Source organism: Bos indicus x Bos taurus, chromosome 12 (assembly GCF_003369695.1).
Source record: "Bos indicus x Bos taurus breed Angus x Brahman F1 hybrid chromosome 12, Bos_hybrid_MaternalHap_v2.0, whole genome shotgun sequence".
Taxonomy (NCBI): Eukaryota; Metazoa; Chordata; class Mammalia; order Artiodactyla; family Bovidae; genus Bos; species Bos indicus x Bos taurus.
In genome coordinates, this window is record NC_040087.1 from 21,282,858 (window position 1) to 21,295,901 (window position 13,044).

The 13,044-nt window shown below is 43.1% G+C and overlaps 1 protein-coding gene across 4 annotated transcripts in view; it reads right to left on the bottom strand.

Moving 5' to 3' along the window:
• LOC113902270 (serine/threonine-protein kinase Nek5-like) overlaps positions 1 to 10,300 on the bottom strand; it is a 63,501-nt gene extending 53,201 nt beyond the window's left edge. For all 4 annotated transcript variants that reach the window (XM_027557326.1, XM_027557324.1, XM_027557325.1 and 1 more), the window contains exons 1-2: positions 10,217 to 10,300; positions 6,095 to 6,233 (exon numbers count right to left, since the gene is read on the bottom strand). In XM_027557326.1, coding sequence (XP_027413127.1) covers positions 6,095 to 6,211 — 117 coding nt within the window. In that variant the 5' untranslated portion in view covers positions 6,212 to 6,233; positions 10,217 to 10,300. The remainder of the gene's footprint in view (positions 1 to 6,094; positions 6,234 to 10,216) is intronic.
• Positions 10,301 to 13,044: the final 2,744 nt, after the last annotated feature.

Consider the following 13,044-nt stretch of genomic DNA (forward strand, 5'->3'; position numbering starts at 1 on the left):
AAATAAAATTTGTCTCTTGTGACTTCATTTTAGATTTGATATATTTCCTTTTCTTTATTAAAAAACTAATTAATTTGCTTTTATTGTTACCTTTCCTTCCAGTTTTATTGATATAATGATATATAGCACTGTATACTTTTAAGGTATATAGCATAATGATTTGACTTACACACACCATGAAATAATTAGAACAATAAGTTTAGCAAACATCCATCATTGCATATACATACAAAATTAAAGAAATAGAAAAACAATTTTTTTTACCTTGTGATGATAGTGCAGGATTTACTCTTAACAACTTTCATATATAACAAACAGCAGTGTTAATTATATTTACCATGTCGTACATTACATCTGTAGTTCTTATTTATCTTATAACTGGAAGTTTGTACCTGCTGACCACCTTCATCCAATTCTCCCTCCCCATACCACAATTTTGATCTAATTGACCTAAAACACTATGTCAGTTTTCATCACATAACATAGTGATTTAAAACTTCTATGCATTTCAAAGTGATCTTCATTAGTTACCATCTGTCACTATATGAAGATATTGCATAGTTCCTCATGACGTTCCCCATGCTGGACATTTCATACACATAACTCCTTTATTTTGCAACTGGAGGTTTGCACCTCTTAATCTCCCTCACCTATTTCTCTCCTGCCCTCACTCCCTGATGTATATTCTTATTCTATTAATCATCTATGGACAATATTTTTCAAATGTTTTGGTGCCAGTGCCAGTGGCCACATCTCATTTCTATCTTTTCTTCCTCATTCTTGATGCCTCATCATTTCTACACTGACTCCTGGTCCGGCTGTCCCACCTTCCGAGTCACTGGTCCTCTCCACTGTTCCCTCTGTAACGACCTTCAACATTTGGCTCACACATAATGTCGAGCTCCCCGATTTCTCATCCTCATTTAGATTTAACAATTTTTTAAAAAAATTAACATTCTTAATCCAAGCTTTACTGTCTCCTAGCTATGTATCCTGGAGAGGGCAGTGGCACCCCACTCCAGAACTCTTGCCTGGAAAATCCCATGGACGGAGGAGCCTGGTGGCCTGCAGTCCATGGGGTCGCTAAGAGTCTAGAACGACTGAGCGACTTCACTTTCACTTTTCACTTTCATGCATTGGAGAAGGAAATGGCAACCCACTCCTGTATTCTTGCTTGGAGAATCCCAGGTACAGAGGAGCCTAGTGGGCTGCCGTCTGTGGGGTTGCACAGAGTCGGACACGACTGAAGCGACTTAGCAGCAGCAGCGGCAGCTATGTATCCTTCAGTAAATTACTTAAGTCTTCTGAGCTTCGGTATCTTTCTCCCCAATTTAAATTGCATAATTAGTACATATGAATTTCAAAATAAAAATAACTTGATTATGCCTATTGGATGAACAGATTTAGCTACTTAACTACGTTAATTTATAACTACTATTTTTTCAAAAGAATATTATAAACAAAATTGAAAGGAAAAGATAGGCATAGAACTGCATTTTTATAGTTAGGTAAAAATATTGGCAATATGTATGACAGATTTTTGTATTTATAACATTTAAGGAGTTCTGGCAAATAAAAAAAAAAGCAACTATGTATGCCAATAGAATATGGGAAAATACATGACTAGACAACTCTCAAAAAATAAAAGTTAAAAATGGCTCAGAAATAGAAAGATTCAACCTCACTCAGTAATCAGAAGAAAAAAGACTAAAACAAAATTTAATATAATGTTTCATCTGTGAAATTGGTGAAGACAAAAGCATGTTAATACCCATAGTTAACCAGAAAGCAGAAAATGGCACTTATATATTTCTCGGGTAAATATTTATATAAGATGGTAAAAATCTTTCCAGGAAAACAACTTTTTAATGTCTAAAAGAGACTTTAAAATGCTCCTATCTTTAACTTATTAATGCTTCTAGAAATTTATCCAAAGAAAATAATCAGAAACGTATGTGCCCAAGTGTTCTCATACAAAAGCCTTCATTACAGTGCTTTACTATTAGGTTTTTTATTATTAGTTTTCAATTAACAATATATACTTATGATTTGAAAAAACATTTTAAGTCAGATAGAAGTGAATAAGATGAAAGTTAAAACTTCCCTCTCTCCTTCGTATTGATTCCTTAAAAGTAATTGCTGTAAATTGTTAGACCTTTTTATTTAATGTACATGTAGATAAACATGAATACACAGTTTGCTTAAGAAAAGTAACTTCTTCTATATATTAAATGCTATTTAATCATAGCAAAAAATCAAGCAATATAATTATCTGAAAATAGAAAAAGAGTTAGATAAATTATGGTACAATATTTTGAACCTAATGTCACACTATGCAGTCATCAACAATCCAGGGAAGAACAGTGTTACAGCAGAAAGAGCAGGGGAAGAGTTAGAAGGGTCTGAAGGAAACGGCAACCCACTCCAGTATCCATGCCTGGAAAATCCCATGGTGGGCTACAATCCATGGGGTCGCCAAGAGTTGGACACGACTGAGCGACGTGTCTGTGTGTGCGTTGGTCAGTAAGCAAATCACTTAGCCTCACTGAGCCCCACCCCTTTCACCTGAACAATGAGGACAGTGAGATCCACCTTTTAGGGTTGTTGTGAGGATTAAATAGATTAGTACAAGTGAAACACCTGCGATAACATGGCTTGCGCTAGGTGTCCACTACTACTGTACACATTTGATGTTACTGCGTGAGAACACTTTATTACATGAAAACATTGAAATGAGAAAATGTTTACAATATACTAAGGGTAAAAGGTGATATAAAAGAGTGTATCCAACATGACATCAATCATTCTAATATAGTCTAGTAACTTATAAGGTACGTTTATGCATTAAAAGTAGCCTAGAGAGAAGTTCACCATAATGTTAACAGTGATAAAGACAGTGGTTGTGATTTTTTATTTTCCTCTAAATAGTCTTATTTTTCCCTACAGTTTTTTCAAAATTTCTTCAATGAATATTTTAATATTCACAATAAAAAGGATACGTTTTTGAAGGCAAGATATAAAAGAATATGCTTGATAATGGTAGGATGATAAGAGAAAATGAGTTCGTTTCATGGAGAGGTGCTGGAGAGCTGAGAAGACATGTAAATTTTTCTAGATAAGAATGAAAAACTACAATAGGGTAGAAAGGAAGAAGTAAGAAATATTAATTCTCTGACACAGATGTTGCCAGGCAAATTTGATAACACAAAGAGATACAGGAAAACAATGATAACAACAGCCTCCCTCATATAAATTCTACTTATTTACAGCATGGAGACTAGGGTCTTCATGAGTGAAAAAATTCAGTGCTCTATTAGAAATATATAAAGTCAGTTTGTTTAATTATATACTAAAGAATGAGAGAGATGTTAAAAACGCATTAATATATATTTCTATAGCGGATTCACCTCCCACATGGCTTTTTCTTTACTTAGAATTTAAATGGTTTTATAATTTTTAACACTGGTGCTTTTGACACCGAAGAATTGATGCTTTTCAACTGTGGTGTTGGAGAAGATTCTTGAGAGTCCCTTGCACTGCAAGGAGATCCAAACAGTCAATCTTAAAGGAAATCAGTCCTGAATATTCCTTGGAAGGACTGACGCTGACACTGAAACTCCAATACTCTGGCCACCTGATGTAAAGAGCCGACTCATTTGAAAAGACCCTGATGCTGGGAAAGATTGAAGGTGGGAGGAGAAGGGGACAACAGAGGATGAAATGGTTGGATGGCATCACAGTCCATGAGGTCACAAAGAGTCGGACACGACTGAGCAACTGAACTGAACTGATAATTTCTAAGACGCTTGCTCCTTGGAAGAAAAACTATGACAAATCTAGACAGCATATTAAAAAGCAGCGATTTTGCTGACAAAAGAATGTATAGTCAAAGCTATGGTTTTTTCAGTAGTCATGTATGGATGTGAGAGTTGGACCATACAGAAGGCTGAGGGTCAAAGAATTGATGCTTTCGAACTGGAGTGCTGGAAAAGACTCTTGAGAGTCCCTTGGACTGCAAGGAGATCAAATTAGTCAATCCTAAAAGAAAAAACCCTGAATATTCATTGGAAGGACTGATGCTAAACCTGAAGCTCCAATACTTTGGCCACCTGAAAAGCCAACTCATTGGAAAAGATCCACTGAAGGCAAGAAGAGAAGGGGGCAACAGAGGATGAGATGGTTGGATGGCATCATCGACTTACTGAATATGAGTTTGAGCAAACTCCAGGATATAGTGAAGGACAGAGAAGCCTGGCGTGCTGCAGTTCATTGGGTCGCAAAGAGTCAGACACAACTGAGCAACTGAACAGCAACGACAAAGTATGTACCAGCTTAACAACAGAGCTAGAAGGCCTGCAAGTGTCTATGCATTGAATTATCAACCCAATAAGGATTTACGGAACCGCTGCTGGTGCGAAGCATTCTTAGCTGCTGTTTGGAATATCAAGATGAAAAAGACACGGATTCTGCCTGCAAAGAGCATAAAGTTTGGAGGAGAAGGTACAAAATAAACAGCTAAAGCACAGCAAAGTAGAACACATTCAGTATCATAACAGCATTATGAATAAAATCTATGGAGTTGACAAAGAGAGATTACTTAGAGTGGGAAAGTCCTGGAAACTCTCCTAGGGCTCAGCTCTGAACAAGTCAAGTCTTGTTGGGCGGGCAAAAACCTTCTTGGAAGAAAGAGCCCCTTGGACAAGCACAGAGGCTGGAGTGGGAGGGATCTGTACGTAGGAAAAAAGAAGAGGATGTGAAGAGGAGGTTGAAATGGAATTTGCGAACAAATCAGAGAGGACTGTCAAAACTAATCTGCAGAGTGAATTGATACAAAAGCACAAGGCAAAAATTACTCATAACCCCACATTCCACCTAGATAAAACTATCTAGTATGTTTCTTATACCTATGGGAATATATCTGTGGGAATATACATACCTATATACAGAGAGAATGCATATATTTTTACAAAAATTGCATCATTCTACACATGTTGTTCAGTTGCCCAGTCATGTCCGACTCTTTGTGACCCCATGGACTGCAGCACACTAGGCCTCCCTGTCCCTCACCATCTCCCAAAGTTTGCACAAGTTCACGTCCGTTGCATCGGTGATGCCATCCATTCATCTCGTCCTCTGATGCCCTCTTCTCCTTCTACCCTCTATCTTTCCCAGCATCAGGGAGAGAATGAAGGCAGACGCCCTCTTTTCCAGTGATCCACTGTTCACATCAGGTGGCCATTCTACACATACTATTTTCTTAATTAGCAAAAGTTTCTAGGGAATTTAGCCAAAATAATTCCTCTTAAATTAAATATATTTAATTATTCTCCAAAAATACCAGATTAATAATAATATATGGTTTCCTTCCATTCCTTCAATGCATTTCATATATATTTTTGAGCAATATTCTTGAGCAATATTATGTGCCGGCACGGTTCTGCATGCTGGAGGAGACAGATAAGAAATAAATGAACAGAGTAATCCCAGATCATTGTAAATGCTACTGAGAAAATAAACCAGGCTGCTGTAATAAGGAGTGATTAAAGTCAGGGAGTTGTCTTAGATAGGATGTTTGGGGAAGGTCTCCTTGTGGAGGTGACCTATATTAGGAGTGACAGAGGAGATGCGCCACCCTTATGCAAAATAGAGAAGTCAGAGCGAGGGAGGTGGGGCCTCCCATGCCATAGGATATTAAAAGATGTTATCACTGTAAGGAGTACTATAGCAGACAGGGTGATAACATTGTTTTTTCTTTTCTTTTGAAAAAAAAAAAAACATTTCAAACTTCCCTGTTGGTCCAGTGGTTAAGACTCCCTGCTTACACTGCAGGAGGCATGGGTTCAATTCCCGGTGGGGGAAATTATCCATCATGATCCCTCATGATGACAGTTGCAGCCAAAAAATAAAATTTTAAAATAAAAACAAGATCACTGGTTGCTGTCTGGACAATGGATTTAGAAGACGGAACAAACAAAAGTCAATTCACTCATACTTGTTAAAAAAAGAAAAAGATGTGTTTCCTTGACAAATTGGATTAAAAGCCAGCTGAATATAGCACTGAAAATGAACAGGAATTGTAACTTGTTAACTTTACCTTTTCAAAATTGATCTCTTTTATAACACAGTGCTCGCTGTCCGATTTCCTTTGGGCCAAGTATGCTTTCCCAAAGGCACCTTCGCCAATGGCTTTAATCATGTCATATTGATCCATGGTCTCCAATACGTGGAGTCACCTGAAATGAGGGCAATGGAGCTTTATTGCACATGAAGTCAGAAAAGTGACCACTACAATGTAACAGAACTTGTTTTGCTAAAACTTTGATTCTAATTTTGCCAAGACTAACTCATCTAACTTTCCTTGTGGCTACAGGTAAAACGACCAAAGTGCGACGGAGCCTCTTAGCAGGCCCGGAGGTCAGACTTGGGCTACAGCTCTCCTTTGATACAACCTAGTGTGGTGATCTTGGGCAAGTTACTTAACTTCATAAAACCTCACTTTCCTAATTTCTAAAATGGAAATAACAATTCCTGTTTTTCAAGTTTATTCTGAGAAAGAAAACATAATATCCTGATCTTGGCACCTCTAGGAAGCACAGAGCTTCTGCTTGTGTGGTTTTACAGTTGCCTTTCTCAAAGGGGCAATGGCACCCCACTCCAGTATTCTTGTCTGAAAAATCCTATGGACGGAGGAGCCTGGTAGGCTGCAGTCCTTGGGGTCAGATATGACTGAGCGACTTCAATTTCACTTTTCACTTTCATGCATTGGAGAAGGAAATGGCAACCCACTCCAGTGTTCTTGCCTGGAGAATCCCAGGGACGGTGGAGCCTGGTGGGCTGCCGTCTATGGGGTCGCACAGAGTCGGACACGACTGAAGCGACTTAGCAGCAGCAGCAGCAGTTCTCAAAGGGGAAGCACTGTCCCCTACGGGACATTTTGGAAACTTCCAGAGTTTTTCCTGTTCCCAGAGATGGGAGAGGCAGATACTACCTCATTTTGAAGCCATTGGCTTCCCTGGTGGCTTAGACAGTAAAGAACCCGCCTGCAATGCAGGAGACCTGGGTTTGATCCCTGGGTTGGGAAGAGCCCCTGGAGAAGGGAAAGGCTACCCACTCCAGAATTCTGGCCTGGAGAATTCCATGGACAGAGGAGCCTGGCGAGCTACAGTCCATGGGGTCGCAAAGAGTCAGACCCAACTGAATGGCTAAGCAAAGCACAGCAAGGTCTGAGATAGGACTTCCCAGGTGGCTCAGTGATAAAGAATCCACCTACCAATGCAGGAGACACAGAAGATGTGGGTTCAATTCCTGGGTCGGGAGGATCCCCTGGAGTAGGAAATGGCAACACATTCCAGTAATCTTGCCTGGAAAATTCCAGGGACAGAGGAGGATAGCGGGATACAGTCCACAGGGTCGCAAAGAGTCGGACACGACTGAGCACACACACACAAGGTCTGAGATACAAAGATTCTGTAATGCAAGGGATGGCCCTGCATAGTAAAGGATTATCCAGCAGCCTCATCACTTTAGAACGTCTCCGAACACATTCGTGTGCGTGGAAATCGGTTTATAATTGTCTGTGGCTACTACCAAACTATTTTACATCTAAATGCAAAATACGTTTAGTGCAATTTTAATTAATACTGGATTTTCAGGGAATGCAACTACGTGTCAATTGAGGCTTGATTGGACCTTGTTTTGCTCAGATATTTACCAAGAACTGTTCATCTTTTTGGAAAAATCATTCCTCCATTGGCCAGACTGCTCCTGGGAGCAGAGATCTAAAAGTTTGGGCTGTCCTTGTCAGGTGACTCCCTGCTGCCTCACTACTTCTTCTAGTGTAGTAGTACCAAGCAGTGACAGACTGAAATATAGACTTGATAATAAAGACAGGCACTATGGCATTTAGATTAATCTGATAAGATTCAGGATGGCAAGAGGACCCAAAAGCCCCATCCACGCCTGCTGGGTCAGTTATCTTCAGTTTTTAATATAAGGCCTGAAATTCCTTTTGCACTTAAGCTCCTTTGGTTTCGGTTTGTCATCCTCAGCCCAGGATCCTGGCTTCTTGAGAGGGGAAGGTGAATTCCCCCTGGGTAGTAAGTGGGGTGATCCCTTCTCCTCCACTAATCTCTTGGGAAACACTGTGCTTATAACACAGACACACCCTCAATAGCCCGTGGGCAAAAAGATGGGCCAGTGATTCCCTTCCGGTTTCTTTTCTTTTTTAAAAAATTTTATTTATTGTGGCTGTGCTGGGTCTTTGGTGCTGCGTGGGCTTTTCCCTAGTTGCAGAGAGCAGTGGCCACTCTACAGGGGCAGTGCACAAGCCTCTCATTACAGTGGCCTCTCTCATTGCAGAGCACAGGCTCCAGGGCATCTGAGCGTCAGCACTTGCAGGTCCCGGGGCTCTAGAGCACAGGCTCAGAGGTTCTGACTGATGGGTTTTGACTGCTCCCCAGCATGTGGGATCCTCCAGGGCCAAGGAGGTGAAATCGTTTACCTCCAATTAAGACTCAAACCCATGTGGCTGGGACTCAAACCCAGCCAAAACCCACAGTACCTGGTTTCAGGACTTAATGTAGCTCAGGTTCTTGATGCCTTATCGCTGAAAGAACTCAGTGAGAGACAAAGTAATAGGTAAGAAGTGGATTTATTCAGATTCAGAGAGAAGCACACTCCACAGACAGAGTGTGGGCCATCACAGAGGACAATGTGGCTGTGAAGTGTGGCATGGTTAGCTTTTACAGGTTGGGTAATTTCATATGCTAATAAGTGGGAGGATTATTCCAACTATTTTGGGGAAGGGGCAGAGATTTCCAGGACTGGGGACATCACCCACTCCTTGGTCTTTTGACGGTGCCTTGGAACTGTCATGGCACCTCTGGGTGTATCATTTCACTTGCTGATTGAGGATCAAGGTCTAGTCTTGTCTGCCATCTTGGTTCCATTCGATTCTAAATGGTTTATGTTGTATCCTTGGGCTATGTCATTCTTTCAAAAGTTGTGCCCTGCTCCTTTCTCTCCTGTTTCAGACGGACCAATCCCTCTCCTGCGTTGGCAGGCCACTGAGCCACAGGGGAGCCCCATAGGGTTGTTTCTGAACTGTCTTTGGCAGGTCCTGGAGGCCCAGGACTTGGCTCTGATCACCTCCCACCTCTCTGAAAGCTGCCTGGTCTGGCACCCCTCTGCCAGCCTCCAGCCTTGGGGGCTTTGGGTGAACTGTTCCTTTTTCCCATTAGACTATGGTAGCCACTACTTAGGAGAAGGCAATGGCAACCCACTCCAGTACTCTTGCCTGGAGAATCCCATGGATGGAGGAGCCTGGTAGGCTGTGGTCCATGGGGTCCGGAAGAGTCTGACACGACTGAGCGACTTTGCTTTCACTTTTCACTTTCACGCACTGGAGAAGGAAATGGCAACCCACTCCAGTGTTCTTGCCTGGAGAATCCCAGGGACGATGGAGCCTGGTGGGCTGCCGTCTATGGGGTCGCACAGAGTCCGACACGACTGAAGCGACTTAGCAGCAGCAGCAGCAGCCACTACTTTCTTTGTGTCTCAGAAGGCAAAGATTCTGCCCGCAATGCCAGAAACCTGGGTTGATCCCTGATTGGGAAGATCCCCTGGAGAAGGGAATGGCAAGGAGCCTGGAGAGTTATAGTCCGTGGGGACTCACACACACACACACACACACACGACTACAGTTAGGGCATCATGCTGATTTTCAAAAACTGAGTGAGCAGACAGGTTATGTTTCTGAGTAATCTGTGTCAGTGTAGGAAGAGGGGACGATTAGGGATATAGAGTGGCAGCCAGCTCCGCAGCCAGGGGACGCTGGGGACACCTGAGGGCCCAGTGTTGACGAAGGCGAACGCGGAATGGGAACTTAAAGCCACCAGCGTGGGAACTGAGCGACCGAGAGGCGCCCGCCCAGGAGGCACCAGCGGGTGGAAACCCGTAAGTTTCGGGGTGATGGGAAAATCTCGCTCCGTTAGGAACACTCCGGGTGGCGGCGGGCTGGAGGGCTGCAGACCTCCGAGGAGCCAGGAGCCAGGAGCCCGGAGCGCCGCGCGTTGCCATGGAGACCGACGCGGCTCGGGACCGAGGCAGCTTCCCCAAAGAGCGCGCCTTCCCAGGCGGGGGCTCCACCCTTCCCCGGGCTCCCGGAGCCCTGGGGGGCAGCTCCGGGTCCAGACTGAGGGCGCCGCCTGTTGCTTACCTGCTTCGCGGAGCGAGATAAGCGTCCTGCGTGGAGCAGGGCTCCCCGGGCCGAGGCGCCTCCGGGAGGGCTGCAGGGGCGGAGCTGCGCGCGGGACGGGCGGGGCGCGGGGCGGGAGCGCCTACAAGGTCCACCCGGAAGAGGGCTGGGGGCCGGGGAATTTGCTCGGTTGCTTTAGGTCCGGACTCCTCTGCAAACACTCCGCAAGCATTCGGCTCCCGCTCGCTGAAGGTGTACCAGATGCTTTGCATATATTATCTCTATACTTTGCAACAACCGAGCAAGGAAGGTAGTTTTACAATTGAATTTTCCCCAGTTTTAGAATTGAGCGGGATTTGGAAAACTCAGCAGTGGCCACAGGACTGGAAAAGGTCAGTTTTCATTCCAATCCCAAAGAAAGGCAATGCCAAAGAATGCTCCAAGTACCGCACAATTGCACTCATCTCACACGCTAGCAAAGTAATGCTCAAAATTCTCCAAGTGAAGCTTCAATAGTATGTGAACGGAGAACTTCCAGATGTTCAAGGTGGATTTAGAAAAGCAGAGGAACCAGAGATCAAATTGCCAACATCCATTGGATCATTGAAAAAGCAAGAGAATTCCAGAAAAACATCTACTTATGCTTCATTGACTATGCTAAAGCCTTTGACTGTGTGAGTCACAGCAAACTGTGGGAAATTCTGAAAGAGATGGGAATACCAGACCACCTGACCTGCCTCCTGAGAAATCTGTATGCAGGTCAGGAAGCAACAGTTAGAACTCGACATGGAACAACAGACTGGTTCCAAATCAGGAAAGGAGTACGTCAAGCCTGTATATTGTCACCCTACTTATTTAACTCATATGCAGAGTACATCATGCAAAATGCTGGGCTGGATGAAGCACAAGCTGGAATCAAGATTGCCGGAAGAATTATCAATAACTTCAGATATGCAGATGACACCACCCTTATGGCAGAAAGTGAAGAGGAACTAAAAAGCCTCTTGATGAAAGTGAAAGAGGAGAGTGAAAAAGTTGACTTAAAGCTCAATATTCAGAAAACAAAGATCATGGCATGTCGTCCCATCACTTCATGGCAAATAGATGGGGAAACAGTGGAAACAGTGACAGACTTTATTTTGGGGGGCTCCAAAATCATTGCAGATGGTGACTGCAGCCATGAAATTTAAAGACACTTACTCCTTGGAAGGAAAGTTATGACCAACCTAGACAGCATATTAAAAAGCAGAGACATTACTTTGCCAACAAAGGTCCGTCTAGCCAAGGCTATAGTTTTTCCAGTAGTCATGTATGGATGTGAGAGTTGGACTATAAAGAAAGCTGAGCACTGAAAAATTGATGCTTTTGAACTGTGGTGTTGACGAAGACTCTTGAGAGTCCCTTGGACTGCAAGAAGATCCAACCAGTCCATCCTAAAGGAAATCAGTCCTGAATATTCATTGGAAAGGATGATGCTGACACTGAAAATCCAATACTTTCGCCACCTGATAAGAAGAACTGAGTCAATGGAAAAGACCCTGATGCTGGGAAGGATTGAATGTGGGAGGAGAAGGGGATGACAGAGGATGAGATGGTTGGATGGCATCATGGCATCATCATGGACATGATTTTGAGCAAGCTCTGGGAGTTGTTTATGGACACAGAAGCCTGGCGTGCTGTAGTCCATAGGGTGGCAAAGAGTCAGACACGACTAAGCAACTGAACTGAACTGAACTGAATTTACCTTGATTTATGGACCTAACATTCCAGGTTCCTATGCAATACTGTTCTTTATAGCATCAGACTTTACTTCCATTACCAGTCATATCCACAAGTGGGCATGGTTTTTGCTTTGGCTCAGGCTCTTCATTCTTTCTGGAGCTATTTCTCCAGTCTTCTCCAGTACCATATTGGGCACTGGATGACCTGGGGAGTTCATCTTTCAGTGTCACATCTTTTTGCCTTTTCATACTGTTCATAGGGTTCTCAAGCCAAGAATACTGAAATGGTTTGCCATTCCTTTCTCCAGTGGACCATGTTTTTTTCAGAACTCTCCACCATGACCTGTCCGTCTTGAGTGTTCCACATGGCATGGCTCATAGTTTCACTGAGTTAGTCAAGGCTGTGATCCATGTAATTAGTTTGGTTAGTTTTCTATGATTGTGATTTTCATTCTGTCTGCCCCTGGATAAGAGGCTTGTGGAAGCTTCTTGAAGGGAGGGACTGGCTGAGGGGCAATCTGGGTCTTGGTCTGATGGGCAGGGCCTTGCTCAGTAAATCTTTAATCCAATTTTCTATTGATGGGTGGGGCTGTATTCCCTCCCTGTAGTTTGGCCTCCTTACCCCCAGTTAGGGTTAATGGTGACCTCCTTCAAAAGGACTCATGCCAGCAGCTCCCAGGTCTATTGTATTCAGTCCCCTTGGCCCTGCAGCAGGTCACTGTTGACCCAAGCTTCCACTGGAATCTCCTGGAAACTCACAGGCAAGTCTGGCTGATAGTCTTCAAGATAGTGATTAAAAAAAAAAGAGCTAACAAGAGCTAACATAAGTCATTCTGGGAAATGGTGTTTTGACTAGAAAGTGTAAGGCTAAAGACAATAGGAGCAAGACATAAACTTTGTATTTTAGTTGGTAAATTGTTCTTTCCAGGGGTAAGGGTTAACAATTTGGAAACTGCTTTATATGCATACTGGAGTTGAACAACTAAGTAAGTGGATGGTGGATGGTACAAGCCAAGTTTCTCACTGTCAAAGAGAAGATACAGAAAGGGGAGTGGGGAAGGGAAGGGAAAGATTAGAATGACCCCAGTGGTATTGAATCAGAATCCAAGACATCAGTAAGAACAAACC